Source organism: Bacillus rossius, chromosome 3 (assembly GCF_032445375.1).
Source record: "Bacillus rossius redtenbacheri isolate Brsri chromosome 3, Brsri_v3, whole genome shotgun sequence".
NCBI lineage: Eukaryota > Metazoa > Arthropoda > Insecta > Phasmatodea > Bacillidae > Bacillus > Bacillus rossius.
Window position 1 is genome coordinate 44458297 of NC_086332.1, and position 16071 is coordinate 44474367.

At 38.0% G+C, this 16071-nt stretch overlaps 1 protein-coding gene across 1 annotated transcript in view; it reads left to right on the forward strand.

Moving 5' to 3' along the window:
- The window catches only part of LOC134530604 (trithorax group protein osa-like), a 32950-nt gene extending 17294 nt beyond the window's left edge, over positions 1–15656 (forward strand). The window contains exon 2 of the mRNA XM_063365589.1: positions 10984–15656. Coding sequence (XP_063221659.1) covers positions 10984–14418 — 3435 coding nt within the window. The 3' untranslated portion in view covers positions 14419–15656. The remainder of the gene's footprint in view (positions 1–10983) is intronic.
- Positions 15657–16071: the final 415 nt, after the last annotated feature.

A 16071-nucleotide genomic window follows, 5' to 3' on the forward strand; every position in this document is an offset into this window, starting at 1 on the left:
GATGATTTAGTTAATATAAGTAGACATGTATATGTCAATAATAATTAGGGATCTTTTTGTCAGTGCTATATTTATAGTAACTGTTTCAAGACAAAAGGAATAAGTGGTGTACAAAGAAGTTTGAGGCAAAATGCCCAAAAAGAAATATATTATGTTCAATAACTCAAGTTTCTGTCATTGCCAGCAAGACATATGATCTGTTTTTTTTTTTTTTTTAAATACAAGGAAACGCTAGTCAGATGTAGATCATAATTCGTTGCATTTACACTTTTTCACCTTGGATTAAAATAATTCAATTTTATACTTTTTTGTTCACTCGTATTATGTTTGGCCGGAATTCTTTAGTGTATATTCACCAAAAGAAACAGCATTTATCTCCCAATCATTTTAGCTATTGAGGTTAGAAAAAAAACCTCCCGAAATAAATGATTTAAAACTTTGAAAACTCTTGATTGATTAAGTCAAGGAAATAGATAATATTGCTCTCGTGTCTTCATCTATCGGGCCAACGAACCATATGCAGAGTTTCAAAAAAAAAAACACAGGCAAAGAAAAAAAAAATTCTTTCTAATTGACATCTGTTAAAAAAAACATTCACAGTTATTCTGAGTTAAAAATGAGTTTAGTTTATTTTATTTTTGTGTTTCGTGTCCAAATAATTTTTTTTTTCCGGATAGTTGGAAATAGCTAAAAGAGCAGACGAGGTCTTCTATCAATATATCTTCATCATTACGTCCTTGCCTTGAACAAACCCACAGTAGCTCCCGACAAGACTGTATGTACTATGTAAACACGTGACGGAAAACATTAACCTTTACCCAGCCTCTCCCGCGCTAGGGCCAAGGTCACTCCGAGCCAATCACGTTCCTTTCCTGTTGACGCGCGAGCTGCGTGGTCGAGGTCACAGGTGTCCATCCTGGCTTTGGTTGGTTCGCTTTGAAGTGCACAGTTCTGATAGCTATGCCCAAAATAACTCGTGTGTCCCACCACCGCTTATCAGAATGTAGGGGTATGTAGTTTCTCGCGCAAAAAAAAAATATCTTTCTCCCATAAGACTGTAATGAGGTATGCCTGCGCTAGCAATTTGTTCCTTGTAATTGGCGGCCAAATGAAAGAATAGCTATTGCCTTTCTTGGCCGGGCAATTCAGGACGCGTATGATTCCTCACTAGATGGCTAATATCGGTGTGCTTCCAGTAGATATTTACGTGAAATAAATCTAGCAATCTACAAAGTTTTAACACACAGCTGGTCTGGAAATCTTTTCTCGAACAATACATGACACTAATAATAGGGGCGGACATTTTTCGTGAAAAAATCTGAACGATGCCACACTTTTTAAAATCTCGGCTAGTCTCCAAATAGTTTCACAAAAAATACGTACCCCTACATATCCACAATACCATTGACATGGACTTAAAACAAGTATATTTAAAACAAATGCCCACTTTTGTACTGGGATTTCATGGAAGTTAGTTTTTTTTTGAGTAAAAACACAGCAATATTTTTATTCATATATTGATTTAAGACTTTTACAGATTATAGAAAATAATTTTTTAGCAATTAAGTGCCAATTTAGAGGTTTAAGGGGCCTTGGGACATAACTAAAACTAAAAAAAAAATATATAAGTAATATTTTATTTTTTCTGATAAGACGCTAACTTTAATTTTGCATGCAAAAATTAATATAACTTAATTAATTATAAAGGATTGCTGTACTATTATAAATATGTTATAATCAGTATAAATTGTAATAAATAATTAAAATCAATAAATATAATAAATGTTTATTCTAATTTATTTATTTAATTATTTATAAATTTATAAAGTAATCATGTAATAATTTATAATGCAAATATATCACAAATACGTGAACATAACCTCACTTATAATAAAAAAACTTGTAAAAAGTCATAAATCCAATTTATATCAATAATATTCTCCATAAATAATTTTTTTTAATTAAATGGGCTAGTATTCAATATCAATCACTAAAGTTTATGATGTTAAATACATATATATTATATTTATTTGTATGTAGCCTTTTTTTTAATCCGATCGATTTTTGTTGCATGCTGCGTGCGCATCGTACAAATTCACTTATTTATGCGCGTTATGAAAAAATAAGTATAAATATAACCTAAAAAAGAAGAGCGCGTGTAACTCAGTACACGTGATACAAGTGAAACTTCTTTGGCAATTCAAACCTCGACTCGTAAGTGCTCTATTTATATCTCTTGGTGCCAGAAACGTTTCAAAACAAAGTTTCACTAGTTGGGCGGCGTCAGGCGCCGCGACCCGTCTATCCCTGCAGCATGAGGCCCGACAAGTTCTCTGCACCGTCCGCAACTGATTTTTCCGCTCTTTTACCATTAGACAACAATGTTCCATGAAAACGCTGCATTAAAATTCGGTCTTGAAATTTTACTCCCATTGCACCCAAAGAAGTTTCACTAGAAAAAAAAAGTCTAGTGCTTGCGCTGTTAAAATTTTTCATGTTAAATTTACTAATAACAGTGGTTACAAACTATTCAGATGTATTCGTACGTTACGGATATCTTCGTAAACTAACAAGTTCTGAGGTTTCTTACATGAACGAACAAAAATCATTTTGAAATATCAACCAAACCTTCAAAATCTTGTAAAGTCAACAGCAAAACACTCTCGCACCTTCCACGTGGATGTTCTGGCATAGTTTATACGACGATCCAGCTACGTGGAACCAATGGCGGACACAGCACTGAATTATGGGGAGGGCGGGTAACCAAAGTGTGTTGGGTGGTATGGACTACCTACCAGTTAAATGGATAATCCGAAATTAAAAAAAAAGTAAGTGAGTCTTTGAGAATTTGCCAGTGATGTGTAACATCTTACCTCGACAACGAGCAAAAAAAAAAAAAAAAAAAAAAAGTTATTTCATGTTGAAAATACGCTTATAATACGAAAATCGGACACGAAATTTAATGTAGAATATTTCAAAATGATGCCTAACCTGATTGTGTATGTGTACATATACACACACATGCGCGCGCGCGTGCAAACTGTTTTTAGCTACATTTCTTGACGCGAATCACACGCAGTTTTCGCACTCGTCGCTGGAATGCGCTGCCGGAGCAGCAACGTAGAATATCGAATCATTCGATTTGCAAAGCGAAATTCTACACTATACATTGAAACGGCTTCGATTAAAGCGAAAAAAAAAAAAAACCTCGAAAAAATACAAAACCCTGGCTTTGGTTCTGATTTTCGACAGGGAATTGTATTAAAATACTGTCCCTGTTGTAAAATTCATTAAAACAATAATACTTAAAGTTTCCCTTTGTCTCTATGAACTTTAGTTCGTACGATCCGCCACAGATGGCAGAACCGTAGTTACACATTTCCGTTCCATGCGACTTCCGTTCCATTCACGCAATTTATCCTACCAAATCTTTATACCGAGAGCTAAGTTGTTACACATAAAAAAAAATACCACTATTAAGGGCTATTTTAACGCATTCCGGGTCTCTGGCAGTAACTGTGGAAACAATAATTACATCTAATTTTAAGGGTACTAAGATTTAGAAAATTGCTTGACGAGAGTGCAGTCCCAGTATGTGTTGGTGCAACGTTTAGAGGAAAAATCCAAATATTATTCTTGGGCTAAAATAAGTTGATCGCCAATTGAAGAGCAGATTGTGCAAATGGCCTTCAGACGAATTATGTATATTTGTGTAAGGTAACATAACTTTAACTCCAAACGACTAGACGTACTTACAAAAATAAACTTATTGTAATTCCAACTTGAAAGCTCCACTAATGTAAGTTCACCTATTGATAAGTCATCTATTTTCAAAAGAAAACCAAAATTATGTTAATTATAAACATCGTTGGCATTACTTTATGTATACTTTTCACGTGCTTGTTTACTATATAAGGTATTTTAGATTATGTTAATGTTTTATTTTCTTGTTATGTAATGTTTATGGTTTGTAAAACAACTACTAACACAGGAGATGACACAAGTAGATGAAAAAGCCTTGAAGCCTGAAGTGGCAAACGTGAGCATACAGCTAGTGATTATAGCTCATAAACCTCGAGGTCGACCTCCCGGAAGATAATAATTTTCTAGCCTCGTCATATTGTAAGTTATTCCTGTATTTATCTTTATACCCGATGAACTTTGTAAGCCAGAGGTTAAAAAAAATAATAACCTTTTCATAAAATACCATTAAGGTATGACTAAATCATCGTCTTGGAGATTCCGTGGTCGTAAGACAAGGTCGTTTTTTTTGCAACGACTTCATCAAAATTGGATACCGTTAGAGCGAGGATTCTTATGATTGAAAACTGGCTACTTTAAAATCCTGAAAGAAGAAAATGTATTTAGAAGAATCCTGGTAACGCTTAAGTAAGGGTATACTAATTTCAAACTGTAATCCTAGAAACGTAAAAAAATTAACAAACATGTAAGCAAAGCGAGGGTGTCGATTCCACACCAACTACGAGTACACGCGCAATTTAAAAATCGCTCGAGATTTATTTATGTGTCAACCTTTAAGTTGTATATTTTTTATTATGAAAGTGGCTAAAACAGGCACGCCTCTTTACATCATTCAAATGACCTATTCACCGCCTGAATTCTCGTACAGTAAAGTCCACGATTAAAGACTGCAGACCAGTTCAGGGCTTTGCGCGCAGAGACTAGGAGGCAGTTGACGAGCTTTTAAGAGTCACCCAAGCGTTTTTTTTTTAAATTTCCGATTGCGACACGCAAAAGACCATGGGTTTAAAATTCTCTTATCATAAAATCGAGACGGGAGTATCACGAAAGATGGGATTTAAAATAAACTAAAGCGTTATTTTTACATGAGGTTTTCACCCACAGGAACAGTAAAAAAAGAAGAGAATTTAAATACAGTTTTACTTGCCATCCCGTACGCACCAAATATACGAAACACATCAATGCTTAAAATTTTTTTAAAACCGATATGTTTAAGAGAAATATTTTCCGTTAGAAATTTAACAATCATTCGGAAAAATTACTGTACTTTCAAAATTTCACTGATAAGTTTAATATATCAAACCTTTGAAATATAAACGATTAATAGTAGTACATATTATCAATTCATCAGGACAACCACCTTACGAAAAAAAAAAAACGTTTATTTCAGTAACGTCACACGAGCGACGCGATGGAAAAAATTTCTAATCTGAAAGTCTGTCGCGCCCGCGAATTTTATCGCGCTGCAGTCACAGGTGGTTCAAACGTAATGCGTTCGAACAATACCTATGTTTTATTCGCGTCGCTTCAACCGCGATATTGTGGTTTCCAGAGTTAGAAACGTTCCTTGTGCATGACGGTGCGAAATAAAGTCATAACTTTCTCTTAGACAGTCCACTGTCTAAACAACTCAGCCAAGACAAGGCCAAAGTTAAGAGATGTTCTCCTTGGAAAAGAATGTAATGGTTTGGAGAAGGTTCAAGATCAACTTGTGGTAGAGGAAATGACGTAGGATTGTTTGAAGTTGCCACAACAGCATGATAATTACTTCTAGTTGGAGCTGGCTCCCAGGTTCATCCTTCATTAAGTTTTTCAAGTACGGATTCGAGGATCGTGCCTTCTTTTGACAACCATGTGGTTACAAGCTATAAAATAGTTGTTTATTGTTAGTTTCACACTCCTGCGTAATGTACTCCTCTCTCAACCATTTGGTTGAAGTTAATAATCGGTCTTAATGGAGCAAGGGAGGCATGGATGACACAATCACTAGATTTTGCTGTTGACTTCAGTTCGTTGGTTAAATCTGTCGAGCGTTATTTCATTTTGAACGCCTACTCTTGACGTAGAACACGGATCTGTGAACCGCCAACCAGTTAACTGTGGTTGAACAGGAACACAAGAGGAATCTCAAATGTATTTGTGAGATTGTTCTCTTACTGGTTTTGTTGGGCAATCCAGGAAAACCACGGTGTTTCTTCACGCGTATAACTAACTGTTATCTGTTTCACACGGCTTGTACGCTGGGAAGTCGAGTTGAGGCAGCGACATAAATAAACGAGATAAACGCACACTGTTATATAACATAGAAAGTTTCTTGCTTTATAAGGAAAAAAAAAAATATAAGAGAGTCTTTCATTAGGTGCTCGCAATGTTCTCATTTTGCAAATAAACTTTTAATGCGAAACTCGGACACGTAATTTAAATTAAAATTCTTTAAAACAATGCCAAGCATTGATAAACATACGAAAGTTGTGTTTTCAACTACATTTCTTGACGCGAATCACACGTAGTTTCCGCATCCGCTGCTATTATTCTCTGCCGGAGCAGCTACGTTGACTATCGAATCATTCGATTTGCAGAGCGAAATGTTAACTTATATAATAAAACGGCTCCGATAAAACTACTGAACCACGGCTTTGGACCTGATTTTCGACAAGGAATTTTATTAAAATACTGCCAATGTTGTAAAATTAATTTAAAAGTTAATACTAAAGTTTCCCTTTGTCTGTTTGAACTTTGGTTCGCGCTCTCCGCCACAGAGGGCAGAACTGTGCCCACACATTTCAGTTACATGCGACCTCCGTTCTACTCACCGAATTACTTCTACAAAAATCCGTACACTGAGAGCTAAGATTTTCACACATCAATAACCTAGCCCAACACAAGAAACATTTTTTTTATTATCTGGAACTAAAATACAGTAATTTCCCGAAAGTACGCCAATACGTAATGATGAAAACTTTATAGATCACTCAATCATCAAAGTCCGAAAACTTTTGCACTTTTCCCATATTGTTTTATAGTTACAATTTTTTTTATTTCTGTGAAATAAAAATGGTAATAATAAACAAAAAAGTAGCACACGATTAAAATCGCATAAACCAATTCGTACCTATTACCTACTTTAAAGGTTAAATGTATTAGTAATAACAGACATATAAGTTATAAATTTACGAAATAATTACTTGAACTCTACGTAATATATATAATTATAAAAATATAAGTTTATGTTTGCAACAGGAATTTTTCTTCGTCGAACACTTGTTTTTTGTGTGTGACAAATTTGTTTTCCTAATCGTGTCTCACGAGCGCGCGGGACGACGCGCCAACGACCCAGGAGGCCGCTGTCTCTCCGTTCGACACAGTGAGCTCCTTGCGGACCCCTCCCCCCTCCCCTCCTGCCCCCGGCGACCTGGAGCAACCTGCCAGACGAACAATCATCGCGACCTCTGCAAACACACACACAAACACACATCGCAGTGGCCTGGAAACCAGATCGTCTCTCCTGGGAAAGACCCCGCCCGCGGAGGTCGTCGAGAGGGGAAGGGAAATTTCCGCAGGCGTTGACCTTCGCCGAGTCCACGCCCGCCGTGCTCGCGGATGATGAGGGAGGAAGGGAGGGGCTGTCTGTCGGCCAAGGTCCCCCCGAGCGCCGGCTCATCATGCGGGGGTTCTGATAAAAATGGGTGGGGGGGGAGGGGGGGCGGAGGAGGCAAGAACTCTCCCCGAGCCGAGTTATATTCATTTTGAGGGCACGTTGATGCTCACTTAAATACTTAAACTAACGTGCCAAACCTTTCTTCCATCAAAAGTTGTGTGCGACTATAAAAGTTCAGATTTTATACGATTTATCGGACATACGCCATTGCAGTTTTTCACTGTTCGTCATGGGAAAAATTCACGAATGCCAAATAAGATTTAAAATTTTTTTTTTAATGAAAACATAAACCCACAGAGTTTGAAACACCTGATGTCAAACAGATGAACCCGGCGATGACCCTAAACAAGTGTTTATGGACCGAAAAACGACGACAGCTCAGACGAGCACATTCAATCTTAAGTATCAGACAGCATAATAATTCCGTGGTGCTGTCTGATATTTAAGTTAGAATGTGTTCGTCTGTGCTGTCATTGTTATGTTGTCCATAATACCTGTTTAGGTCCATAGTTAGGTTACTATGCATGACAACAGCTGATATAGGCTTGTTCAATGGCAGTTTATATTTTCCTTTTTTAATTATAAATTTTTTTCCCATTACAAACAGTGCAAAAATTCAATATTTTCAAGAAATTGTATTAAATAAAAAATTCTGGATTGCACGTATAAATAAAAGTTTAGTATTTGAGACCATATTTTTGTAAATATTTCAAGGCCAATCTATTTGTTCGACAGGCCCTCGCGAAAGGTCACGCAGGGTGTCACATTCATGTGGCGAAGCCTGAACGGAGATTATATAGTCTGCGTCACGTAACTTGTCTCAAATCTCTCACTTCTAAAAAGTAGGCAGTAGGCTACCAATAGTTAGGTACAGGAATTTTTCGCCGGAAAATAAAACCAGAACGCTCATCAGACTGCAGAAAGGTGGTTTCTTCCTTGTTTTTAGTGGCCGTCTGCAAGAGAAGCCAGTGCCTTCTTTGGTCAGGCCATTGAGAACGCATTTGCATCCTCACAACATTAATGTGATTGGTGAAACTACAGCAGACATGCGCCTGAAAGAAACTCAACCTATAAAGAAATACAGATGATGCTACCACAAAATATATTCAACAGATATTCACTTAGTGAAATATCATGGTTGTAGAAAGGCGCGCAACAGATGATGATTACGAGGACTTGCGCGCCTTTTGTACACCCATGATTTTACACTACCATGGGGAGGGCACAACTTGGGAAATTCACTTCGGAGTGAGACTCTGGGCATTTGTAGTATACTTTTAGGGTGTTCATCCCTTAAAATAATAATTTGCAAGGAAAAAAACTCTTTGAAAAGTTACGCAGAGTTTACTTACTAGTTAAGTTTCACCCAGGTCAACGGCGCACCGTCATACGTGATAACGATAACGTACATACTTGCGTGCCGCCCAACGCCCGGATTTCTGTTCTTGCTGACAGTCACTTTTTTATTTATTTAAATTTTTTTTATAAATCTACTGTTAAAATCTTAATTTAAATATAAATTATTCTACTTATTTAAACATATTTATTAGATATACTTGATATTTCTTCCACTATTGCGATACATTTCCTACTTGTACAATTATAATATGTGCTCCTCTTGCTTAATCTATCGACATTTACTTTTATATAAAAGTTTAAAAAAAATCTAATAAAGCGTTTACAGAATTCTGCTTAATCAATCGAACAAAATCGAGGGATAAATTCCCATGAAGACTGTATCAAAATACAATCAATAGTTCATCATTAGTTGCCATCGCCAATTTTTAATAAAATGATATTATTTGCTTGACATGCTTCTAAACTTCCAGAAGATAGAAAACACTTTTTGAATGTTGATGAAGTATGTTTTCCAACATATCTACTTCAAAATAGTTGTTCGTGTTTAATATATTGTGCAAGATGCCAAAAAAAAATTTTTTTGCTTCCAATATTTATATAATAATCATAATCCAGGTACTTTTTTTTTGGAAAACAAAACATGTGAATCAATTTTATTAATAGAAAATATAACTTTTTAAAAATCACAAGCACTATTTATAGCTATTATTATACCCATTAATATTTTATATTTGATGGATTGAATTATTACTGTAATTAAAATACCAAGTAATATCTACTAAATATTTTTTAAATAAAATATTTTTTGTTTTAATTGAACTATTAGTAAGAAGCAGATTTATCAAACATTAAGTATAAAAATGCGATCATAGCGATAATTGAAACCCGAGTTTCTGCGGGACAGGCAAGTAGTTTCTATCCAGGCCGGTGTGCCATTGGCCATAGTGAAACTTAACCAGTATAAGCTCTGCTTTAATTTCTAAAGCATTTTTTTTTCGTATTATTTAAAGGGGTGAACACCATAAATTTATACTACCTACTAATAAACTTATTGTCTTCCCAAAGTGAATTTTCCAAGATCGTAAGTAAATGTGTGTTAAAAATATTTGTGGCAAATTAAAAAATGTAAAGGATTTATCGAGTTAATAATTTAGAAATATCATTTAAATGACCAAAAAAACGAAAAAAAAAAATCAAATTGTGTGTGAGACCGAGTCTTAAGTAATAATAAGTAAGGTGAAGCCGTTACAAAAAAAATTCAATACATATTTGAAATGTTTCGGGATACGAAACGTTAGCCATCCGTCATATTTATTTATTTTTGTTTCCCTGATTTGTGTTGTTTATGGCATGTGTATCCGTCTAGAAAGACCGAGTCGCCGACGACACATGAAAACCAAACAAATGGAACGACATCGGTGCAGTCTCCCGCACAACTTACCAAACAGTGCAACCAAGCTATTTGCAACCACGCTTTGACAGAAATGTTGGGCCAGGGTAGGTTCAAGGCCAAACAACTCGTACAGAAAAACAGCATTGTTCCGGTCGCGCTCTCTTTCGCGGCACATTCGACGACCTGAAAACATACAATGACGGGAAGATTGAGTTGTAAACAAACAACGTAGAGTAAAGTGTGTCTCTACGTGCATTGCATTAAAACACTTTCCTACCCGCGAATATAGCTATACAGCTCCTACCTAGTGCAGCACCGCAAGTATAAAGGCAGCTTAGAAAAAAATTATAAATATTATAGGTTACTGCCCTAAATAGGAAAAATAAATTTTTTACAGCCGTTAGGGAAAGTCAAAGCATTGACTACACATATCGTAACGTAAAATGCAACGCTCTTCCCTCGATGATTTAATAACTAATAAAGTAGAAATTCAGATAACTTTAAGACACTTTGCAAGTGTTTCGTCACCATATCAACCTCCAGAAACTCCATTGGGCACTTCATTGTTATATTTTATCTTTTAAGTGCAATTTTAAGTTAAATAAGTATTTGGTTGTATCGTTAAAGAGGATTATTTAAGTGTGACGTTTCACTCCTAACTCACGTGGAGGCTACGCACCGATGTTATTATTATCTTTGCATAATACATACTTCAAATAACAAAAATGAAGATGTCTTATTAAACTCAATTTGTAATCTGTGTTAAATACTTAAGTGCAGACTTGACAATCTAGTTACGTTCTGATTGCAGATTGCACACTTATGGATTCCCGTGGCCTTCCTATTGGCCGCAGCCGCAGCGTCGCCCGACGCCCAGCGCCGGGACGCTAGTCTCAAGGGGGGCGGCAACAACTACCACGGCAGAGGCAGCGGCGGCGACTCCGGGGACCTGGTGCCGCCACCCGGCCCCGGAGGCGGCTCAGGAGCACCGCGAGGCAGCTTCGGCCCGCCGCTGGTCGAGGACTCGTACGCTCCGCCGCCCTCGTACGGCCCTCCCAAGCCCAAACCGGTGTACGGGCCTCCCCCCGTCGGAGGTCCCAGCGGCTCGTATGGGCCGCCGAACGCCGTGTACGCGCCGCCGCCGCCAGACCCACCACCACCGCCGCCAGGCCTGTTCGGGGGCCGACCTTCGGCCTCGTATGGCCCACCGCTGAAGCCTCCGAAGTCCCTGTATGGAGCCCCTCCGAGACCCGTCTTCGGGCCTCCGCTGAAGAGGCCTCGCCCCGTGTACGGCGCTCCGTTTGGTGGCGCAGGATCCTGCTGCGGTGGAGGTGGCGGCGGAGGGCCTCCGAGAAGCCCGCGGCCTGTCTATGGACCACCGAAACAACTTTACGGCCCACCGAAGCCGGTTTATAGGCCTCCGAAACCTGTTTATGGCCCACCCAGACCGAGTTCGGCGTATGGACCTCCTCCTGGCGTTGGAGCACCTCCAACACCTCCAGACATAACGTACGATGGTTGGCAACCAATACCAGGGCTCTCGAGGCCTCAGACATCATATGGACCACCACCGAGTGGACAAGGAGGAAGTGGTGGTAGCTTGAATTATAATGGGCCACCACCACCAAGTGAAACTTACGGCGGACCACCCCCACCTTTGCCTTCTACCACTTTGATCATTTCCCCTCCAAGCAAAGATTACGGAGTTCCAGCTTTGCCCAGTAACGAATATGGTGCTCCACCTCCAAGCAACCAGTATGGAGCACCACCTCCAAGTAATCAGTATGGCGCACCACCTCCAAGTCAGGATTATGGTGCTCCTCCACCCAGTAAAGAATATGGGGCTCCACTTTCTCCACCAAGTAAAGACTATGGGGCTCCTCCACCCAGTAAAGATTATGGTCCTCCCCCACCTAGTCAAGATTATGGTGCCCCTCTTTCCCCGCCCAGTAAAGACTATGGAGTTCCTCTGCCGAGTCAAGATTATGGTGCTCCTCCTCCACCCAGTAAAGATTATGGCACACCACTTTCTCCACCCAGTCAAAACTATGGTGCTCCATTACTGACACCGCCGAGTCAAGATTACGGTACTCCCAACCCTCCAAGTAATCAGTATGGTGCACCAGTTCTTACAGGTCCAGGTAGTGGAGCAATTGGAACTTTAAGTTTTCAATATGGAGCTCCTACAGGTGGCGGCGGAAATTCTGGTGGCAGTAACATTATAGCACCAGGCATCGAATATGGGACACCACTCTCAAGTGGAGCTGGGTTAAACTTTGGAAACAGCTTTTTATCGAGTGGGGCATCATCATTTTCAGGAAGCACTGGTGGAATAACTGGTGTGACATTCCTTTCTACCCAGTATGAAGTACCATCAGCTCCTGCTATCATTCCACCAAGTCCGAGTCCAGAGTATGGCACTCCAGTAACTGGTCCTGGGGATATATCAATTATTAAGAGTTTAGGAATTGATTTACAGCCACCAGGTGTACCACATCAACATAAGTTTAAAGAACCAGTTAAATTTAGAGAGCCTGTGCCACCTGGGCTGCTAACATCTATTGCAGATAATGTAGTAAAAGGCCAAAGTGGAATAGTAAATTATAATAAAGGAGCAACTTACTTGCCTCCACCTGTAAAAGAGCCATTCGATTCTACTAACAATGCAGGATTTCCTGCTGTTGTGTTTGGATCTCCTACAAGACCACCAATAACTTCCTCACAGTCGCAATCAAGTTCATCATCATTTTCATTTTCGGGTGATTTTGGTAATAATGGATTAAGATCTACATATGAGGTGCCTCAAAATTCCCTGTCCAACAGCTATGGCATTCCCATTGCTTCTTCAGCTGCTGGAAGTTCATTCAGCTCCAGTTTTGCTGGAGAACATTCTCAAACACTACAATCTTCTGGGTTTGGTAGTGGTATAAGTGATAGCTATGGTGCTCCAACTGCCCAATTTGGTTCTCAACACAATTGTGGAGCAACCAATTTCGTGCCTTCACATGGGTTAGGGGATCATTCATCTTCCTTGTCTAGTCATTCACATGCATCATCTATTCAGTCATCTCATGGAAGTGAATCTGTAGCTCACAATTATAATGGACCTCCACCTCCACCCCCACAGCAGACTAATAACTTTTTAGCACCACCATCTGCACCATCGTTGAATTATGGTACTCCAATTGGTTCACCTGACATTAATATTGGTCTCTCTTCATTTCAAACTAATAATGTGGCTATACCATTTTCTTCTTCTGGGCCATCAGTTTCCATCAGTTATGGGGTACCAGATCAATTACAGTTACAGACTTCTTCAGGCCCTGGACAGAGTGTAGTAGACTCGTCCGCGAATATTAATCAAACTCCTATTGGACAATCCGCATCATCTCATATCACAGCTGAGGGTAATTCCATAGCTAATAATCTTGCAGGTTACGAAGTATCAGAAGCATTAGGTGATATTCTTCGACAAACTGAACATAACTCAGCCTCCTCATCAGCAACAGCAAGTGCTCAGATCTATGGAAATGGAATTCAGGATCCAAGAAATGCAAATACAGGTGCTGTAAATATTCCAGTCCAGGGATCGCAAGGAAGTTACACCCTTCAAATACAGTCCGCCAACGGAATTGATGGTTCAAGTTCGTCAGATTCTGTCCACCATGAATCTGTGCTATCCAGTGGACTGTTGAAGGATATACTGGCAGCTATAGAAGAACCTGATAACAATGCAAGACAAGCTCTTGAGCAGAAATATGGGGTCCCAGTGGATCTGCAGCAATCTGCTTCAAACTCCCAGAATCATTACATTGTTTCTGAAGATCATGAACCCCAACAATCTGTTAAGAAAGAAGTGGTCCTCGAACCAACAGCTCAGGCCAACGTATCATTGGCACATTTATTACAACTAAATATTTCAGCAGACAACCATGAACTTGAAGGGTCTTTTCCATTTTCTCTGAGAGAAAATGGTATAGCTTTGTACATCAAAGGTAAGCCCAAGAATGCTGTACTTTCAGGTGATTTCAATTCCTCATCTGAAAGCTACGATGCACAAAACCACATACCAGTTTCTGCTCCCGAAGGAGACCAGAATCATAGTTCACAAATTTACAATGGCCATGGAATCTACACCCAAGATGAACTGGAAAAGATTGACAAAGAAATATCAAGTCATGTCAGAAATATAAATTCTGATATAAGTTCCACCACACCAGGCACCACAGCTACATCACACCATTGATCAATTGTGTAGTTTGCTACAAAAAGTACGATATGTATTCTTTCTCTAAAAGAACCTATCACTTAGAGGAAGTGAAAGACAATTTGTGGATGTGGGTTGATGTTTTGTATTTTGGAAATAAGGTTTCCATGCGGTATTGGCCGACTATTTCTGAAATGAAATTAAAGCAGTTGTCAGTTTTAGCATATTAACTGGTGCTAATAACTAAAAAAATCTCTTTTAAGACAACTGCTAAACAACTGTGTTTCTATGATATTATATTTACAAAAAATGACTTATTTTCTAAGCTACAAGTGATTCTTGTAAAAAAAGAGTGATATAAAAGTAAACTGTTATTTTGAACATTCGGAAATTTCTTGCTGTTACTAAGCTGTCAATAACGTTAATATAGATAAAAAAAACCTATATTTATTTTTTTTATTTAAAATTAATACTGAAAAAAAGTTTTATTTGGGATTGTCTGAATTTATTGATATTGTGAATTTTTTTTATAGATACTAATAGAGAGTAAGAATATTTTTGTTTTGCAACCATTCGCCAAATATCAGTCCAATGACTACACATTTTAACAAATCATTACGGACTCCTTCTGTAAACTTGGAAACTGCTCGACAGAAACGAATTTATTTATTACTAAAACATTTCTGTTGGGATCTACAACCGGAGGTTAATAAGTGTGTCACTATCTGTTTTTGTTTTATCGCATATTAGTTATCTATCGATAGTGTTCATCACAGCACGAAGAAAATGCTAACGATTCATGCAATCACTTAAGTGAACATTGTCTCCCAAGCTTTTTTTTCCTTGTTGGGCAGGTTGCAGCATGCTCAAAGAAATCGATGTTTCAACTATCGCGGCACGCTGATGAATCGAACGATACTTACTACGACATTTCTCAATTTATATTGTATTAATGGACAAAATATTATACATCATGACTATCATAATATATCAATCAAGTCAACTAAAGTACCCTGTCAGTTCAATTTGCATTTATTTAACGTATTTAATTTCAACTGATAGGACTTTCTGGCTAACCGTAAGTGATGTAGGCCTAATGTAACTCAACTGTTGAGTGCGTTCACTCGCACATCACTCCTGTGCCAACTGTACTTACTTACAAAAAAAATGTTGTTTTTTTAAAACAAAAATAATTTATGTCTAATATAGAATATGCAAAGTGTTGTGCTGTGTTGTGTGTAAATGTATATGAAATACATTTTTGTTGTATTTTTTTACAGAAGTTGTTTGATTTCCTTTTATACCTTGATCATGTACGAAATGTTTTAGAAACTAATACGAGTTTATAGCACATTTAATTAGAAACTATTAAGTAATTAATATGTGTATGATCTCACGTGTCCATGGGATATGTATTATTATTACGATACGAAAGAATGAAAGCAAAAAAGTTTAACAGTGGTATAGAGATTATCTAGAGATGTCTCGCAAGAAATAACACATAGTTTATGGTGTCTGGATCAAATATTTCCAAAGACACTATAACTCTTTTAATTACTGATAAATACGTATTGATAATTATTAATTTATTCACACAACTGAAAAACAAAATTGTCTACAGTAGATAAACTTAATTTAGCCGCATCTACAGCAAAATGTGTGTACGTAATAAAAAAATGTTATCGGTACAAA